The 20,011-nt window shown below is 49.3% G+C and overlaps 1 protein-coding gene across 4 annotated transcripts in view; it reads right to left on the bottom strand.

Annotated features, from left to right (window-relative positions):
* Nucleotides 1-15,576, bottom strand: part of LOC129494535 (core histone macro-H2A.1) — a 78,775-nt gene extending 63,199 nt beyond the window's left edge. For 2 of the 4 annotated variants that reach the window (XM_055301449.1, XM_055301450.1), the window contains exons 1-2: nucleotides 15,456-15,576; nucleotides 6,022-6,229 (exon numbers count right to left, since the gene is read on the bottom strand). In XM_055301449.1, the coding sequence (XP_055157424.1) occupies nucleotides 6,022-6,193 (172 nt within the window). In that variant the 5' untranslated portion in view covers nucleotides 6,194-6,229; nucleotides 15,456-15,576. The remainder of the gene's footprint in view (nucleotides 1-6,021; nucleotides 6,230-15,455) is intronic. The other 2 variants (XM_055301447.1, XM_055301448.1) reach the window with 1 other exon arrangement.
* Between the last annotated feature and the right edge of the window lie 4,435 nt (nucleotides 15,577-20,011).

Below are 20,011 nucleotides of genomic sequence, written 5' to 3'. Positions count from 1 at the left end.
TGTGGTAGCTTTCAATCTTGTGTCTTCACTTAGCCTTCCTCAGAGTGCTGTTTCTCATGGGTTTAAGCCACACCAGTGTCCTCTACACTGTGCTGTGCAGGGTTTTTTAAGGTGTTCCTTGAAAGACTTTTGTGATCAAAGTTTTGGGAACCACTACCTAGCATAGTTCCCTCCCATGGGGATTCACAATGACACCAATATGTAAAAGGCTCTGAAGAGTCTTGCAGTAAACAAAGCTCTCTCTTGGTGGTTCCCAAACTAAAACAAATTCCTTCACTGAGAAACTCGTCTGAGGTTATTCATATATCCATCTCAAAAGAGGGGATGTGAATCTAGCCATCTTCTGAGCTCAGCCACGGAGCGATGTTTTTTTGGTGGAATACCTCTTCAATTTCATCAAACACTTAGGTTCTGCTAAACACAGTTTGAGCAACACTGACCCACAGTTCCTTGACCCATGACTTCAGACCAACAAATCACGGCACCTGGGAGGCTCAGTTGGTTAAGCATCCTTCTCTTGATTTTGATTCAGATCATGCTCCTGGCTCAGGTCATGATCTCAGGGTCCTGAGATCTCAGGGTCCTGAGATCAAGTCCTGCATTAGGCTCCATGTTCAGCATGGAGTCTGCTTAAGATTCTTTCTCCCTCTCTCTCCCTCACCTTCTGCTCCTCCCTCACACTTGTGCTCTCTTGCTCTCTAAAATAAATAAATGAAATCTTAAAAAAAAAATAAAATAAAAGACCAACAAATCACAAGGGTGCTTGCTCTTTGCTCTTCCACACACTTTTCAGTTACAACCCCTCCCCGCCAACTGCAACACTCAAGTACCTTTCACTTACCCCTTTGTTTGCCCTATTCCTTTACTGGTCTCTGGGCTTGTGTGCCCCCAACATCAATGAAAATTTCACTGGGGCAAAAGCCATGCCACATGTTTCTCATTTCTCATCTTACATCTTCTTTACCTTCCAGCAGTGGTGTGCTGGGCATAAGGGATTCCAAAGGCTTTCGAACTGGCTCAAGTCAAGTTTCCTTTTCCCTTAAATGATATTTAAATCATGGAAGGGGTAAGTACCATAGTCTCATGGGGCAAAGATGACAGCTGGGCAGGGGCTGCCCTGACTGCCTCAGTTTCCATGCGATAACACTTCCTTCCACCATTTATTGAGTGGTTAGGATGAGAGCTGGCTAAATGCTTTAGATACAGTGTCAATCCTCACAGCAGCCCCGACAGCTTGGGCTGCTGTGCTGCTCGTCTGCAGAATGAAGCAAGGCCTACATCGTCCAGGGCACTGAGAAGACAGACAGCATCACATTCCTTGGGGAGAAGTCCAGGAGGGAAGCAGAGGCAGGAGCACACAGATTTGGGGAAGAAGCTGTCTGGCCTCCAGGCCTCAGCTTGTTCCAGATGTTGCCTTTTCTTTTTAAGTAAGACAGATGATTGGGCTCTGGACCCAAGCGGAGAACTGGAGGCCAACTTCACATTTCAGAGCAAGACCCAAGGCTATGACCTCCTCCCCATATCTACTTGAGCCCAGAGCAGACCATAAGGAGGAGAACTCATGTGGTCCCTCACCCCTGAAAACATGCTTTACACAGGGTGTGTCACTGGGCTCTGATGGTCTCTGCCCAGAATGGCCACTGCTGGTTCAGACACTCTGCTGGTGTGGCCTCAGCTCTGGCATGCTCAGCTCCTGGCTAACTGAAAAATCCTTCAGGAAGATGTCTGTGCACATGCCAGGTGCTCAGGACAGAAGGGGCTTCCAACATGAGACAGACATCTTGGTGCTGAGGCTGGTATAGGCTTTAAGAGGAAGACTTAGGTACCGCTTAAAACAAACCAGGGAGAGGAGGCACTGAAGCTGCCTAGGCATTCTGCACACACCTGGTAAGGCTAGAGGCTCAATGGGTTCCAGGCAATGGGAGGACAACACACACAGGACAGTCCCAGCACCATCCCTAAGGAATGTGATCAGCCAGAGCAGGGGTACAGGGACTTCCTCCTCTCTCTGCCTACCCCCAGTGCTAAGGGTTAGCTTTGGGCACTTACACTGTGTGGGCATAGGAGGAGCATGTCCCTGGATCCCCTCACTGCAGCCTCTATAACCATACAAGACAGTCACCGAAGCCCCATTGTACAGATAATCAACTCACAGCCTAGAAATGTGAGTGACCTGCCTGAGGCCACAATTAGGAAATGGCACCTTCAGACACCCAAGTCCACATCTTAACCGTCCAGCTCTCCTGCCTCTACCTGACGTCCACTGAACACGGTGGCATCCCATCTGGTCCCCAGGGCTGGCCACCGTGGAGACCTCAGCTCCCTGCTCCACAGCTACCTGGTCCCAGCAGGACCCTGGTAGCTCAGCAGTCCTATTAACTATCTCATCCAGACCCCTCAACTCTCTACCGGGGGCTGCTTGAAGGCAGGAGGCCTGGCCCAGCCATGTCGAAGGGTGTCATGTGGCACACCTCCATCACCATGCCTGCAACTGTGTATACCACAGTCTGCAAGAGTCTGGGCCACGCAGAGAACACAATCTTTCTACAGGGCCCTTCAGGTGATGACCAGATAGCTCACCTGATAGCTCCCAAGTGGGAGAGCTTTGGTTAACAAACTACAAACAAACCTACACACCACCCTTTTCTTGCCTGTACCTGCCTCTGAACAGAAGGCTCTCTGGGGTGAGGAAAGGTCTTGCTCTGGCTTCTATCCCAGGACTGGATGCATGTTCAGTGAGGACCTGCTGAAAGGGTGGTCCTTCCCTCACAGACTCATGTCAGAGCACGATGTCTGGGCCACATCCCTGTCGAGGCTCCTAAGCTGCTCAAGTGCTGGTACTGGGGCTTCTCTCTCTTCCAGCTTGGGGATAAGATGTAGCTGGCACCCAGCAGGCACATGGAATGCAAGGGAGGGGGTGGCACAGCCCCACTCCCAGCTCTCACAGGGCTGAGTGGGCCCCACCTCCTTCTCCAGGCCTCAGCTGAGATCTCCTCCTCACAGAAGCCTTCCTGAGCCCATTCCTCTCCAGGCGCCCAGGCACGCAGGCCCTGCTTTGGCCTTACACTCTCCACGGCATCTCCCACAGGCAGTAACCATCTGGGCTGGTTGGTTCTTTCTCCTGGACTAGACCATGAGCGGCACAGAACAGAGATCACTTCTGCCCCAGTCATTCCTGTGTTCAGACAGAGCCTAGTCTGGTGCCTGATACACAGCAGGTGCTCAATAAGTGTGTGTAATGAATGAGAAAGTGTCTTCAGGGAAAACCAAATCAAAGAGCAGAGCAGAAAGAAGGCTTGTTCACCTTCTCTTCTCACTCCTGGAATAAAACCAAAGTTCTGAGCAGGCAAACACTCAGAACTTCCAAATCCTCACACGTGGCCACATCCCAAGCCAACACACTCAGAGAAGGCATGTGGCACTGTTCTGAGGGGTGCAACAGGGCAGTGTTTTCACTGGATGTGGCTGCAGAGCTCGGCTACTTCCCCAACTGGCAACAGGGCACACGTGACCACACAGTGCCTGAGCACCGCACTCATGTCTCAGGATGTCTCCCAAAGTGTCTGTCCTGTAGGCCAGGCACCATGGTGGGGGCAGGAGTAGGGCAATGGCAAGCCAGTGACTCAGCACTGCAGGCAGGCAGAAAACATGGCTCAGATTCAGCTAACTATAGCTCTCCTGGAAGGACTTGGTGAAACTTAAAAATATGTATTCTTAACATACAGGGGTTAACCTGGCTGACACCTGAGTAAAAATTCACCTTGACCTACCATCTAGTATGAGTGACAAGCTACCCTGACCATTCCCACTGCCTTTTGTGACCACTACCACCCAACCGTGAGAGTTGGGGATGGGTACAGTGGGCATGGGTACAAAAAAGACTCAGGGTCTCTTGTCCCATGAGAATGGACCTGCTGACCTCAAACTCATGAGCGCTGTGCTCAGTTCCAGAGCCTGTCAGGCACAGACAAGGAAAACATCCAGATTTTCTGTGTAGCACATACAATAACTACCTCAGATATGTTGGAACAATGGTATCCCCCACCCTCACCCTACAAACTAAAAAATAGAAACCTGATGGAAGAAATGAAACTGATGTGATACTTGACCTAATGATAGTGGTCTGTGGACATCCCAATGACAGGGACATCATGACATTCGGGAACCAGGAGTCGTGACCTGTATGCACAGCCCTCCCCATTATGCTCAAACAAAGCCCTTTGGCTGTCAAGCAGCCTGGAGTTGGTGGAGCATAGGCTGTTGTCAACATTTGAGTTGTATGGAAATTGGGGTCCAGAGAGTTTAAGTGAATCACTCTAGGTGACACAGCATGTAAACTGCAAAGCCAGAACTAAAAAATGTCCTCTGCTTCCTATCTAGTAACTTCTCCCAATGTAACTGCCAATGTTCTACACGGCTTTCCTGGTGTATCACAAGCTCTGGGCCTCTGGTTCCTCATCTACAGAATGAGAAGAATCATACCTAGCTCATGCTACCAGGCATGCCACCTCTAAGAGTCTCTGAGAAGCAGTTTTAAATGTCCCAGAAGTACACATGCCTCCCAACTATAACACACCAAAGACATTTTGTGCCTAGGTGCTTTTGAAAGAACACAAAAACATTATATACCTCATGACCATGTTCTTCATGGTGGAACCCTTGGTCCTGCCTTACTGTGAGACTTAGAAGAGCAAGAAGTTATCCAGCTCTCCTGCTGCCTACCACTTTGGAAGGGCACCTTGTTTCGCTAAGTCTCCTTGTCTGGCTGTAGGACAGGTGGCTGCAAGAATCAAGGGTGCCCTTTCTGCCATATAACCTAATTGTGCATGGAGTGGTAAAAGTGTTACAACAGGCCAACAGGATCTGGGTCCCTTCCCAACTCCATATTGGCTATATGCAGCCCCAGGCAGGTCCTCTTAAGCTTTGATGCTGGCTTTATCATCACTAAAAATGGGGGTGCTATCCTTGCCCAGCTGGCTTCCCACAATTGCCATGAAGCCACCAGTGAGACAAAGATTATTTCTGGGAAAAGGATTATTTCTGGGAAAAGATTATTTCTGGGAAAAGAAAAATCTCTGGGACAAAGATTATTTCTGGGAATTCTCCCCGCCCCCCCTCCCCGAGAATTAGCTGATTCCAAGATTGAGACTGGAAAATTCAAGGTGTGACTAGAACATCTCATGTGAGAAAGTAAGAAAATGTCTAAGAATGGAAGAGGCCATCACAAAGGACACCAGAACCAGCTTGAATGTCAAATGTGAAGCAATCTGAGCACCATACTGAGTAATGATATGATAGTGTATAGTGTTGAGCGTCTGCCTTCAGCTCAGGTTGTGATCTTGGGATCCTGGGATTGAGTCCTGCATTGGGCTCCCCGCAGGGAGCCTGCTTCTCCCTCTGCCTGTGTCTCTGCCTTTCTCTGTTTCTTATGATATTTTTTTTAAAATCTTAAAAAAAAAAAAAAAGACTAAAAGAAATGTATGATCCTAAAATGGATCCTGGATCAGGAAAGAAAACCAAACAAAACTATAAAGGCCACTACTGGGGCCATTAAAGAAATTTCCAAGTGGACTGTATAAAAGCCAAAAATGGGGGATCCCTGGGTGGCTCAGCGGTTCACCGCCTGCCTTTGGCCCAGGGTGTGATCCTGGAGTACTGGGATCAAGTCCCACATCAGGCTCCCGGCATGGAGCCTGCTTCTCCCTCTGCCTGTGTCTCTGCCTCTCTCTCTCTCTCTCTCATGGATAAATAAATAAACTCTTTAAAAAAAAAGCCAAAAATGAATGTATAGATGTGCACAAGTATGCATATGCATGCACACACACACGCGCGGTGTGGGGAGAGAGAGCAAAGGGGGCAGAATGTGAACAACTGGGGCACCCAGATGAAAACGTTCACCATCCAACTCTCGTAACTTCTCTGCAGGTTTGAAAATTTTCAAAATAAAATAAACTGAACTGGTCCCATGACACGTGTCAGAAGCGCTGCCATGGGCACGCAGCGGGGGGCGGACACACTCACCCGTCAGGTACTCCAGGACAGCGGCCATGTACACAGGCGCCCCCACGCCGATCCTGTACTTGGGGTGGCCCTTCTTAATGTAGCGCAGCATCCGCCCCACAGGGAAGATGACTCCTGCCTTGGCGGACCGCGAGGTCTTGGTGGACTTCTTCTTTCCGCCCCGGCTCGACATGGCGGTGGCCCTGACGTGGATCAGTCAGTAAGCACACTGTGGAGGCAAGAGGCACGGGTGTGAGGTCATGGACACAACGCATCCCCGCTTCCCCTTCCCCATGCGCTCGGGCACCAGGGAGACACGGCACTGCCTGCGGCCACTGAGCCCCTCGAGCCCAGTTAGGCACTCCACTGGAGTACTCTGGCCCCTAAAAAAAGACAACAGCGATGCTTTTCACATTTTATACCCTAACATCGATTTAATTGGTCACTTACATTTAAAGGTTACTCCAACAACAAGTGCTCTCAAGTCTCTTGCCTTTATGCCACATGATGTGAAAGAAATGGGATTTCTTGGCTATGTCCTACACACTTGTTTAATAATTGAATTTGTAGACCCTGGAGACCAGAGTGGACAAATATGTGGAAGCCTTCGTGAAAGAAGAGAAAATGATGTCACCCACCTCTAGAATGAACATGTAACACCTGACACCTAGGCCCTCTGGTGAAAGCAGCAGCTCTACCTCTAGGATCCTGTACCTGTAAGGGGCAAGAATGACTCACAGGAGCCCAGCAGATAGCCAGGTTGCCCTCATCGGCCCTCACCACACTTTGTCTACTAGCGGGGCCTGTCTGCAGAGGATGGAAAAGTGCTCATCTTTCCCTGCTCTTCCTCCCCATCCCCATCCAAAATGCCACTCAGGCCAGAGGATGCTCCATCTTCAACAACTCTTGGAAGGCCTCTCCTCTCCACCCTGACCATGACTGAATCCAGATCATCACTAATCAAGTGATCACAAATATGTGAAGAGGTCTTCCCACCACAGGCCCTACTCTCCAATCCACCTGCCCTCCGAGGGTAATACATACGGATCTGAATACTCAATGGCCCTAGTCTGTAAGCTTTCTGTAGCTGCCATAGTTCCCAAGGTACAATCCAGACCCATGGCCTGTCACACAATGTTCTAGAAATCTAGGCCTGGCACATCCATCCAGCTTCACCCCATACCTCCGGCAGTCCAAACTTGGGACATGGGGGGGGGGGAGGTTCACACACTGTTCCCTGCAAATGCCAGCCCCTGCAGTGGCTATGCCCTTTGGCCAGGACTTCCACTATCTCTCACACTTGTTCTCTGCCCTCTGCCAACTCTTCCCTGAGTGCTCAGATACAGCCACTCCATCCTCTGGGCTCCCTTGCACTTCACGCCACAATGATGTCCACATACGCCCATCTCTCCCATCATAGTGCAGGCTCTCAGAGCGCTGCCCCTACCTGTACTCCTAGCAAGCACCACTAAGGTCTACATGTTGGCTAAGAGCATTCTAGGTCTCAAATGTTTGCTAAAAGCATTCAGGTCATTTACACATCTACTTCAAGAACTCTGCTGGGGAGCGGAGAGAGAAGGGCCCAAGGCAGATGTGGTCCCTGTTCTTCCAGAGCTGGTGGAGAAGAGAGAGAAGAAATAACACTAGTCATTTAAATGATCATCATGAAAGGCAGTGAACACTTCCCCTCCTTCAGCAGGAGAGGCCTACGGTCAGTGATGATTCATGCAGCTCAGCCTTGTTCTTCCTGGAGCCCAGGCTTCAGCTCCCATCTCCAGGCAGACCTATCTGAGTATGTTTGGGGCTGTCTCTGTGGGAATCAGGCAAGTCCGGCCCCAGAGAGGAGCCATTAGCATTCAGGGACCCAAGAGGCCCTAGAAATGCTCATTCCTTAAAAGTGATGCTCCTGGTCTTTGCATGGATGTGCTGGTGACTCTCAGGTGCATACCTGGCTGCGGGGCCCCATAGCTCTGTTCTGCCTGCCTGTGGCAAGGACCCACTTGAAAGTCCCACGGGCACCTGGAACTCCCTCCTCTGGGTTTCTCAGCAGTGACAACCTCATGCATCAAGCCACCAAGCAGCAGTCAACCTGAGCCCTACTTCTCTGCCCACCTTCATAGGGCCCAGCCATGAGCCTAGCTCTCTGTTGAACCCACCTCGTAACATCTCGAGCCTTTTCCCTTCCCTTTACCCACTCTGCCCTAGTTCAGCTCTCTCTGCACCCACTGTCCTCAGCTCCAGACCCTCTCCATGGAGGCCAGAGGATCTAGGTCCCCTTGCTGATTCCCCATGACCCTGAGCCAGCCACAAACAGCTACTTCCACGGCACTGTTTCCTGTCACCCCTGCCTGGGGCCGATGCCCCTCTCTAGGTCATCCCTGACTCCCTGTGCTGCGAGGAGCATGGCTTTACACATGCTGTCTCTCCTGCCACTGACACCCTTCGTCCTCTGGTCAATCTGCTGAACTGACACTCATGAGATGCCTGTCCTCAGACGGACCATGGACTGGAGTCACTCACGGCTCCATGTTCCCAAGCATATATCATGGCACATACATGTGTGCCTGCCTCTCTAGCTTATCTGAACTGCAAGCTACTTGATGCCAGGCCCTGTGATCAGCTCATTCCTAAGTCCCTGAGTCCCTGGCAGGACCTTAACTTTCATGGATCTTCAAGTGCCATTCTGCTGAAAGGAGAACTTAATTTTCAGTCAGACTCCCAACAAAGCAGCCCCTCTCCTAGGGTTTGTCCTGCAGCTCCTGTTCCTCACCCTTTCGCATGTTCTTCCTGCACTTCTAACTAGAGGTGCCCAAGCGGTGGCTGCAGCTTTGAGAGCCTTCTGACGAAGCCATGCAGCCTCATGACATCCAGGAATGTGTGCTGACTTTAAAAATATCTTTCAGAAAACCATCTTGTAGCTGGGCAGTCTCCAGGTAAACCCAAGAATGTGCCAGGTCCATTCCCCTCATCAGGGGTCTCTGGAGCCATGGACAGCCATGGCTAGGCACCCATATGGGGAGAGAGCGGCTGTGATGAATGTGGCTGTGGAACACCAGGGTTCATGACTCAAATGCCAAAGTCAGACTGGCCTCCTTCAGGTTGTGGCTCTGCCACTAGCGTGGCCTATGTCCTTGGGCATGTGATAGAATGTTACCCTCAGAGCTGATTTTATGCTCTGTCAAGTAGGGATGAAGCCAGAATGGAACCCGAACAGTTAGTGGGAGAACTGAATGAAACATGCATTACAAGGCCTGACAAGCACTCACTGAGTGTGCACTCAAGAAAGTCGATAAAAATAACAACAGCATGTACAATTTGAAAAGAGGCCACCTCCTTGAAAACTGCCATTGAATGTTTGTACTGGCAAGGACAGCCCTGGCTGCTATAACAAACAGGCCCCTATGGCTGATTTCTCCCTCGTGGAAAGTCCCAAGTGTGTTTCCGTGATGGGCTGGTGCTTCTTCACATGATTCTAGGATCCAGACCCCTCCCATCCCTCAGTGGAGGAAAGCACATGGAGGCCTTCAGGGGCCAGGCCTACCACTACTGACCGTGATTCACCGACTAGAACTTCGTCACATGGCCACGCCTAATTGCAAGAGGCATTGAGAAATGTCCTTTACCTATTTGTGCAGAGAAGAAAACAGCCAGTTTCTGTCACATAACAAACCAGGTTGAAAATGGACCATGAAGCCAGGGTGTGAGCAACCAGCCAAAGCTTGTTGGGCCCTGTTTGACCGATGCCCCACATCCAGCCTCTTCTGAGAAATGGACAGTCCTACCTCACAGAAAAAGTGGCTTCTAACACACTCGGCTTCTCTTCAAGGCACTGACGTTGCTCAGAAGAGAAATAGCTATACTGTCTCGTCAAACTGACAAAGCAATGTCCTTCCTTCCTGGACTAACCATCCAGGAGAGCAATGCATTCAATAAACCACAAGTCCTCTTCCCTAGAGCGGGCCCCACGAGTTTGAAGACAGTGACATGACTTTAGGCTAACTTGGCATCCATTCATCATTGTACCTTAGCTTAGCTGGGTTTTTGACTGTTATCAGGCCAGGAAATAGAGATTCTGTGGTTGATCCTGAAGGGATCTCTGTGGTCTTTACTTCTGCAACTCCTCCGGCTATAAATCAATCACAATAGACATGAACCTTGCCTGCAGAAACCCAAGGCTTACCCAGAGACACATTGAGAGGGGCTGTATGGAGAAGTGAGCAGGCTTGAGTGAGAGGTAAGTCTCTGACCACAGGCCTCCCAACAACCAAGATGTGACCAAGGCACATGGTCTGTCCTCAGGGCACAAGACTAGCAAGAAGCCTGGCTATGAGGATCCCATGAATAAGACAGACCTGAGAATGACAAGCCCTCTACTACGAGGAAGGGCAACAAAGGTAAGAGGGGCAGAAGGCTGTCCTACCTACGACCACACTGTTCCACTCCTCCCCAACAGGGCACCCTGACAAGCTCCTCGCTGCATTGCCAACCGCCTTCACTCCTACCTTGACTCTTGGGCACATGCCCCAAACTCAGTCTACGATGTTCTCTCCAGCCCTCTGTCTGGAGATCCTACCTAGTGGTCTGCTGATTCAGATCTATCACGTGGCCCCCTCCTCTGTGTTTCTGCTGTGGCCATGCCTTGTGCCCTCCCTGGTCACAGGCTAATTGGGGGCAGCCTGGTGCCCAGATTCCAACCTTGCATACAAGGCCCCACTGACCTCCAGCTCGTCTCCCCCTATTTCCAGCAACAAGGGCTTGACCAGGCTGGACTGCTCCCTGTTTCCTCAGTCAACACTCCTGCTCTGGCCCCCAAGCCCAGCTATAAATCCCTCATAATGTTCCTTAGCCTGCCACCACTCTTTAACATGTTCAACTACTGGGGCACCTGGGTGGCCTGATCAGTTAAGCATCTGCCTTCTGCTCAGGTCACGGTCCCAAGGTCCTGGGACCCAGCCCCTCATCGGACTCGCTGCTCAGTGGGGAGTCTGCTTCTCCCTCTCCCTCTGCCTCTCTCCTCCATTCATGCTCACTTGCTCTCAAATAAATAAAAACAAAGTGCTCTGCAAATGCAATTTCCAGTTCTTTCTTTTAAACTGATTGCTACTCTAGATCCAATTTATATAAATATCCTGAAGCCAACCTCCCCAACCTTAGCAGATGCTATGTTGTATCACCACTGCCAATTTCCTTGTCTGTCTTGATGATGGGATACACCAGTTGGCACTGTTCACCAGTGTATCTCTGGGATCCCACCACCCTGCCTGTTACCTGGTAGGCTCTCACATGCCGGCTGACTGGTGACTGATTAGTTGGTATTTACAGTGGATGGGGTTCTCTTGACAAAGATGAGAGAAGCATTTCCAAAGGCCAGAGGCCACAGGATTCAGAGATGTGGCAAGTGAGACACAAGTCAGGGACCCTCAGTGAGACCATTTGTGGACACATTCCTCACCAATCCCTGTGGGAACCCAGACCCTCAAACTTCAAGGAGCTTGTGGAACCACCTTAGGGATTCCCAGGAAGGGAATACCACAAATGCCCTGGCAACTGAGATGGGAGCCACGAGGAGGAGGCCTTCCTGCTCCCTGATAATTCTATGGCTCCAGCCACCTCTCTTCTGCCGTGAGGCTAGCTCAGTAAAAGATAAAAGAGAACAGGGAGAAATGCTTACCTTCCTCACATCTGTAAGCCACTGACCTCTGCTAAGGCTACAGCATAGAAAACTCTTAATCAGGTCGCTTATGAAACCACTGCAACTGGCGATTGTGAGGTCTTTTATTATCTAAGCAATGAATTCATGCTTATCGATCCCAAATGAAATATTGACCAGAACTGCCAGGGAACTGCTAGTTGGACAGCCCTATCTCCATCACCCGAGGATGGCGGCGGGGGGGGGGGGGGGGGGGGGATCTGAGCGATGTTTAAGTCACTGCTGATGAGGGAGGACTGCACCATCCACTCCCTGCAGCTGGATAAATGCCCACGTGTCCACATGCATTTGTCACCTTCCCCTCAACTCCAATCATGACAGCAAACCTGAGACACTTAATTCTGAACCATGGGACACTAATCCTGTTTACAGCATTCTCTCCCATTCACTCCTATCATACCAGATGATTAACGGTGTCACTGCTGTCACGTCCCCAGAGGCATGATGATCTACTACACAACTATCACTCACAGAGCTGGGGTTCAGAAACAGCACTCTGATTGGCTGAGAACAGAGACTTGTTCTGTGTACTCCAGCCAATCAGGAAAAACATCTCTCTCCATTCATAAAACACTACATCATGAAGCAAGCCAGATGATTAAAGAACTTACAGTCTACCTTCTGTGAACCAGGGGACTACAAACAAGGAGAGGAGGACAAATTAAGATAATAAATAAATCCTAAACCGCAAATTTTGTCCCAGCGCACATTTCTTCCTCACATGTTAGGTTTTTAGTGGTGGGGAGAAAACAGAAGCCAAACACAAGTGTTATTCAGGAAAGAGTTTACAGGAGGCTAGTCTGGGATTAAAATTTCACCTCTGTAAACCCACAAGTTTGTGAGCTACACTACAGGAATCAGCGCTACATTTCAATAGCAAGGCACGGTCTTCCTGCTTCAAGAGGAAACTTTCCTTCATACCTCCTCTCTTTTAAAGGTTATGCCAAACTCTAAGATAGCCATTTCGATGGAAGGCTATCAAAGGAAAAGTTTAAATGTGAACTTCAATAGAGGAGGACCCTGGTTGGTTGGGCTTGGCATCTAGAAGCCATTCAGTATTTGTTGAAGAGATGAAGCATTCCCAGCAAGAATAAAAAACATCCGGCCATGTCTCTCTCCTGCTCAGAGCCTTCAGAAGCCTACAAAAGGCTTCTTGTAGCTTCACCTGACTCCCTCCAGGATTCAGCCATCCTGAGCCTCTGGCAGTTACCCCATATGACCTCTATTCTCACTGTTTTAAGACTCAACGTGTGGGACTCCCTAGGTCTCAAACACTTGTCCCCATCTGCCCTCCTTTGCCCAGCCAAACTCCTACTTGGCCTTTCTGTACCCAGAAAGAGCTTGCTCCTGCTCATGTCACTGTTCAAGGGGTACCCTGGGAACTACTGTGACCTTTTGCACCAACCTCACAACAGCCAACAACAGCCACTTGCCTGTCTTCTCCTCGCATCACTTTCCCAAGGAGGAGGACTGGGCATTTCTTGATCATGCTTCTGTCCCCAGTGCCTGACTCAGAACTGATTCTCAGGAATTATTTATTGAATGACTATAGGACACCAATCTGGCAGGCTTGATCCAAGCAAACAAGCTATACAACTCTTTGGGACCCACTTGGGCTCACTCAAAAGAGCTGGGGTGGCCCCCAATGTACTTCTAAAACTGTAGAATGTGGGGAGGACCTACCTACAGGGCAGGTGTGGGGTCCCCCTTGCCCCTGCTCCTTCCCAGCCTATATGCCAAGAACGGGGCTCTGAAAAACCTAACACAAATCCAAAGGCATAATCCAACAAGAAGTAGGAGCTGCTGTAGTTCTGATCAACAGCACATATAATAGGTTCTTACTGTGTTTTGCTAGCTTGGGGTTTGCACTTTTACTTAAATAAATCACCTTTAGATGACTGGGGGCAGCATTAGCTCTGAAGGTATTAGAGGCAGGTCCCAGAATACACGTATTCCAAGACTTTCTATGGGAAAAAGGAGAAGGGCTGTTGGAGTTCTGCTGTCGCCGAACTAGAAGAAATGGCAGAATGAGATGGACACTTCCTGTGCCTGGCCCCTTTGGTACAGACCACACCAGTGACTTAGGGCTGTGTGTTATAGTCTTACAAGTGATGTCCCAGACCACTTCTCATTCTAAAGGCCCTACCTCAAATAATTTCCACTTAAATTCTTCCATCCTTCCTTTATCTAGTGATCAAGCATTAACAACGGTGACAGGTTAAAACAAAATAACAGAATGAAGAGATTTCCCACTCTCCTAAAACTAGAACAGGGGAAGAATTTTTAAGATTGAGGGGTTTTGGTTAGGGTGTTTTTTTTCTTTCTTAAGAAGAAAAAAAAAATAAGGTTTGAAAACGTATTTATCCCCACTGGAGAGGCTCTTGTGCAAGACTGGAATGACACTGCCCAACTTTGTTCAGTTGTGTGTGTACAAGAGGTATAAATTCCAGCTGCAAGCGTGAGGTGGCCATTTCAGAGCCAGTAACTCCTCTGAAGGCAGAATGATACACTAAAGGTGGCCCGCAGTAGGTAGAGTCCAGCTGACTTACAACTAGAGTTGTAAGTCCCATTCAAACCTAAACCTGCCTGAAATTCCCCTAGTCCGCCGAGAAGGGAGCCTGGGACAAAGTACTTCTGCCCTTCTTTAAGGCGAAACCTCAAACCGCAAAGGTGGAAGAAAAGGAGAAGTTAGCAGGAATGCCCCTCTAACTGTCTACTTTTATATGCTGTTTACTGGATCATTAAAACCTTACAAGGATTTCACGGCAATTGCAATAGTTGGATTCAAAGTTTGTCTTAGCTGTTTGTACAGACGTTTCTCGCTTTCGAATTCAAACAATACTCCCCCTAACCTCTTGTCTAAAACAACCTTCCGATCAACTGACCAGATCCTTGAGGGATCCGCGGTTCCCGCAGGAGCGGAGGCGGGGCGCGCCACCCCACACACCTGTTGTCAGGTGACACCGCGGGCAGCATCCAGCGCGCTCACCTCCCCGCTCCGCTCCTCCGCTCCACCCCACCCCCGCGAGGCCCTTCTCTCCAGGCCTTCTCCACCCTGGGAGCCTACAGCCTTCCCGAGTTACCTTAAAAAAAAAAAAAAAAAAAAAAAAAAAAAAAAAACTCCCAGCCACAAAGCAAACAAAAGGCCGAGCAGAAGATGCAGGAGGGCAACGGGGGTTCCCGCGTCCCGCCTCCAGCCAGCCCCTGGACAGCCCCCTCCCGGGCCCGCCGGGCTCCAAGCCCACGAGAGGCCCCAGCCGCCGACCCTCCCCTCTCCGCGGGGCCAGCCAGACGCCGCCGCCGCCGCCGCCGCACCTGGCTCTCGGGCCGACTCATTGTGCGGGGGCCTCACCAGCCACCACACGGCGCGCCCCGCGGCCCCGGGCCTCCCCGGGGGGCCTCCGGCTCGGCCCGCGCGCCCCCGGGAAGGTCGCCTTCCCACAAAAGCGCCCAGGCGCGGGCCGGAGGACGCGGTTTGGAGAGAAGTTGGCTTCCGGGTTTGCTGTTTGAACAAAACCCGAGAGAATCCCGCGCGGCCGGCCCGGGGCCTGGGACGGCGCCGAGCGCGCGCGGGAGGCCCGGCGTGGGCCACACGCCGAGCGCCGCCCCCCGAGCCCGGCCGAGCGCCGCCCGCGCGCGCCAGGCCCCGGCCGCCCCCGGGGACCCCCGCGGCCGGAAGAGCGCGGCCCCCGGACCCGCACGGCGGGGACCCGGCGCGCCGCGAGGGCGCCCGCGCGGCACTTACGGGGCGGCTCGGCGGCGGCGGCGGCGGCGGCGGCAGCAGCTAGGTGTCCGGCCCGGTGCCCTCTCGGCCGCTCGCGCCTTTTCTCTCCGCGCTCGTCGCTGGCCCGCCCGCCCGCCCGCCCGCCTCCTCGCTTCCCGCCCGCGCGCCGCGCGCTCGCCCCCTCCGCCCGGCTCCGCTGCCGAGTGAACTGGAACCAGTCGCCGCGGCCCCGGGATTCCCACAATGCACAGCGCGCCGCTCGTCACATCCCATGCCGGGCCCCGCGCGTCCGGCCGCCCCCCCCCCCCGCCCCGCGCCGCCCGGGCGCCCCGGCCTTGACCCCAGCCGCGCGGCTGCGCGCGCCCCTCCGCGCCCGGCCCTGCCCGCGGGCACCCCCCCCCCCGCGCTGGACGCCGCGCGCGCACCGGCGGGCCGAGCCCCCCCCCCCCGCCCCCGCCCCCGGCGCGTCCTGAGCCAGGCGCTCTACAGTGTGCTGTTCTGGGAGAGTTCACTAGCAATACTGTCCCCGCCGCTCTTCAGGCAGAGGCCCTCTCTCTTCCTCTCTCCAGAAAGCTCCACCTTTTCTCTCTCCTTTCTCCTCCTTATTTTGTACGCCCTGTTCTTTCACCTCCTTGGTGACCTGTCCCCTCACTTAATCTGGCTCAGGGAGTTCACCAGGTTTTTCCCCTCCAATTGCAAAATGAATGCACGTCTGCCGTGTGGAACTTGGAAAATAAAAAGGCATAGTATGTTAAAAACCACCTTTAGTACACCACTAGGAGAGAACCACCACTTCTCTTCCAGCTTTTGTATCCATACCTACCTAATATTAAATATATTTAGGTCTTTACCGCATTTACTGCTTGTCACCTGCTTTTCAAGCTTTAATGGTCTTTTATGGACATTTTACCAGGTAGTTATTCTACGATAGCAGTTCTCAAATTATTTGGATTCAAAACACTTTTATCCTTACATTTTTTTTAAGATTTTATTTATTTATTCATGAGAGACACATACAGAGAGGCAGAGACACAGACAGAGGGGGAAGCGGACTCCCTGCAGGGAACCCAATGCAGGACCCCAGGGTCACAACCTGAGCTGAAGGCAGACGCTCAACCACTGAGCCACCCAGGTGCCCCATGTCCTCTTAAAAATTAATGAGGACTTCGAAGAGCTTTTGTTTATGTAGGTTACATCTATCAAAATTTGCTTTATTAGAAATTAAAACAATAAATTTGAATATTTATTAAAGTATTCATTTTTAAAATATATAAGACAGAAAGAAATAATGTATTTGTATGAAAAACAATTATATCCTCTAAACAAAAAAAAAGAAGAGTGGCAATATTTTGCAATTTTGCACATTTCTTTAATGTCTGATTTAATAGACAATAGATAGCTAGATTCTGATAGCCCCTGTATCCAATCAGCTGCTACATGTCTTGAAGTCTACACACACACACAAAAAAAAAAAAATCCAGCCACACACAGATACATATTTGGGGAGAAAATAGAGGATTTTAATAACCCCCTCAGTTTCTTGTGCATGTTCATCTTTGATATTATGCCAAAATTCAAGAAATAGTAGTTTCTTAAAGGTTAATTGCCATGTAGAATTTGAAACTGATCAATAAACTTTTTGAAGTTGGTAACATAAAAGTCCATTAATTTATCTTATACCTTGAATGGATATTTTAGCCATGCATGAATTGGTAAAATCATACATTGGACATTTGGAAAATAATTGTTTCAACAGAGTTATATAGCTCTTCTAATCTTCCAAACATGAGCACCTTTCATTGTACAATATTGGAAAATCACATTCCTTAATATCGGCACTGAGATCATCAAAAGACTTTTAAGTATTGTTAATTTGTAAAGCTTATGGCAGCAAAATTATAAGTATCCCAAAACTATGATTTTTGCTTGAAAGTTGCAATTTATCATTGGCCACATAATGTGAGATACTTTCCTTGACATGACAGGTTCATTTCATGCCTGTCACTTACACAAGAAAATGCTTACCACCTGCACAAAACTGCATTATCACCTCTGTGGGCCTTAGGCATTTTGCGTTCATTGGTCTCTTCCTCCATTAAAACAAAACCAGGGCAGCCTGGGTGGCTCAGCGGTTTAGCTGCCTTCAGTCCAGGGCCTGATCCTAGAGACCCAGGATCGAGTCCCACGTCGGGCTCCCTGCATGGAGCCTGCTCTCCCTCTGCCTGTGTCTCTGCCTCTCTGTCTCTCTGTGTCTCTCATGAATAAATAAATAAAATCTTTAAATAATTAAAATATTTATTAAAAATTTAAAAAATAAAACAAAACCAAAAAAAAACAAATCTGCATTGATATAAGGACAAATATATTAACATTAGTTATTAAAATTGTACCTTATGGAGAATTCAGGCTTGCACATAACCAGGTCTGAACAACCAAAGTTTGTCAGTCATTCAGACCCAACGATTCCATCAAGAACATTTCTGAGGCTCACAAGATTTTATGGGTCCACAGAAATGTTTTCTTTTAAAATCAGAAAAAAATGCAAGTTAATTCTTTTAGATAGAAGAAAATATTTTGACATGTAATATTCATATATCTATCTTCATACCAATGCAGTCATAAAAATGTAATTTTTACATCTTTTTACAGAGAAAAGGATTCACAAAGGCAAAAGTGCTCCAGGCCCATGAAAGTATTAATGAGGCCCTGCGGTCAGCCATTGTTTCAAGTACAAGTGGTGTTTGGTGCAAAAAACACTTAGGTTAGCTTACAGCTCAATCACACAAATGCTTTTCCTCAAGGCAATCGTCTTAGTTTGTAATATGGTGGAAGTGCTCTATCCATGCTTCTCATTTGGTCACCTAGAATGTTTAGAAATGTGTCCTAAAGGATCGAGATTCAATTAATAATTTTTATTGCTTCATCTTAAGTAGAACATTTATTTTTCCTGCAAGTGCTTGGCAATAAAGATCAAAATGATAGTCAGAAAAAAAAATGATAGTCAGTGCAGTTGGGTGCCTTTGCTGGTCTGTACTAAGTCACCACAGTTCTACCCACTATTGTGTTTGCATCATTGGTGCAAAGATCAAGATAATGAAATGTCTAAATAATGTCTTAGTATTATCATGAGAAGCTTTGACCTCGGGGCGGCGGGGAGCTCCTGGAAAGGGTCTCAGTGACCTTTGGGGCTCTGCAGACCCCATTTTCTGAAACACTGTTCCAAACATCCTGGAGCTGTCCCATCATTGGTTTAACCATTTCCATACTGTTCTTTCAGGCTGTTTCCAACTCTACTATAAAGACACAGTGAATCCCCCTAGAGATGCATCTTTGTGCACATCTGACTATTGAGGATAAGTCTTACAGGTGGGACTCCTGCATCAAAGAGCCACAGCTTGAAGCTTTAACACAGGTAACCAAATGGCCCTCCAGAGAAGGCAGGACAGGGTGCACCAGTTGGCAAGCCTGAACATTCCTGCATTCCCCAGCACCTCTGTACCCTGCCCTGAAATGTTCTCTAAGACCTCTGATGATCTCAAGAGTCAAAGAGTGGGGTGTCACTCCTTCCCTTGGTTTACCTTGATCTTGTTTGTGGGTCTCTGGTTAATTCCAAAGCTTTTGATCCACACATATAACACTAAGAGTGTGTACACTCGAGGGGGGGGGGGAGGGTCCCAGGAAAGAAAATTTCTGGTAAACCTCTCCCTCACCATTGTCTGCCCCTACAAACGGACAGATGTGTTCTTATCCACTGAACAGGTGTATTTGTCATCTCTGCTGGCCAGAGCCTTTCTTCCTTGCTTGATTACTTCACAGATAAGTTCTCTCTTTGATCTGCAATTGGCGGCAACATCTGACACTTTCCCTAGTTTTCAACCACCCACACCCCATCTCATCTTTATTAAGCATTTAATGCCTTCTCCAAGGGGAGTACAGGTGAATATTTATTTACCCTCAGTGAGGTATAACAAAGGGTCAGAGGAAAACCATCCTAGGGTGTATGTCAGAAGGAAGAAGTGCTGTATGCCCTCTTTCTGGGCATCTCTAGATTTAATATCTTTTCACTGAAGTTAGTGCTGGATTGAAAATGCGCCGTGAAGGATTTAGACAACCTGTAGAGCAGTGCTCTTCAAAGTGTGGCTCACAGACCACTGCGGGGTACCTGAGACACTTTAACAGGGTCTGTGCATCAAAGGTACTTTCATACTGGTGCAGCCAATCTAGAAAACAGTGTGGAGATTCCTCAAGAAGTTAAAAATAGAGCTACCCTACAACCCAGCAATTGTGCTCCTGGGTATTTACCTCAAAGATACAGATGTAGTGAAATGAAGAGGCAGCAATGTTCACAGCAGCAACATCCACAGTAGCCAAACTGGAAGGAGCCAAGATGTCCACTGACAGATGAATGGATAAAGAAGATGTGGTCTATATATACAACGGAATATTACTCAGCCATCAGAAAGGACGAATACCCACCATTTACATTGATGTGGATGGAACTGGAGGAATTATGCTGAGTGAAGTAAGTCAATCAGAGAAAGACAATTGTGGTTTCATTAATATGTGGAATATAAGAA

The sequence above is a fragment of the Nyctereutes procyonoides genome, unplaced genomic scaffold (assembly GCF_905146905.1).
Source record: "Nyctereutes procyonoides isolate TBG_1078 unplaced genomic scaffold, NYPRO_anot_genome, whole genome shotgun sequence".
In the NCBI taxonomy this organism is placed as follows: domain Eukaryota; kingdom Metazoa; phylum Chordata; class Mammalia; order Carnivora; family Canidae; genus Nyctereutes; species Nyctereutes procyonoides.
Note: the sequence above shows the minus strand (reverse complement) of the source record. Positions and strands in the feature narration are given on the sequence as shown.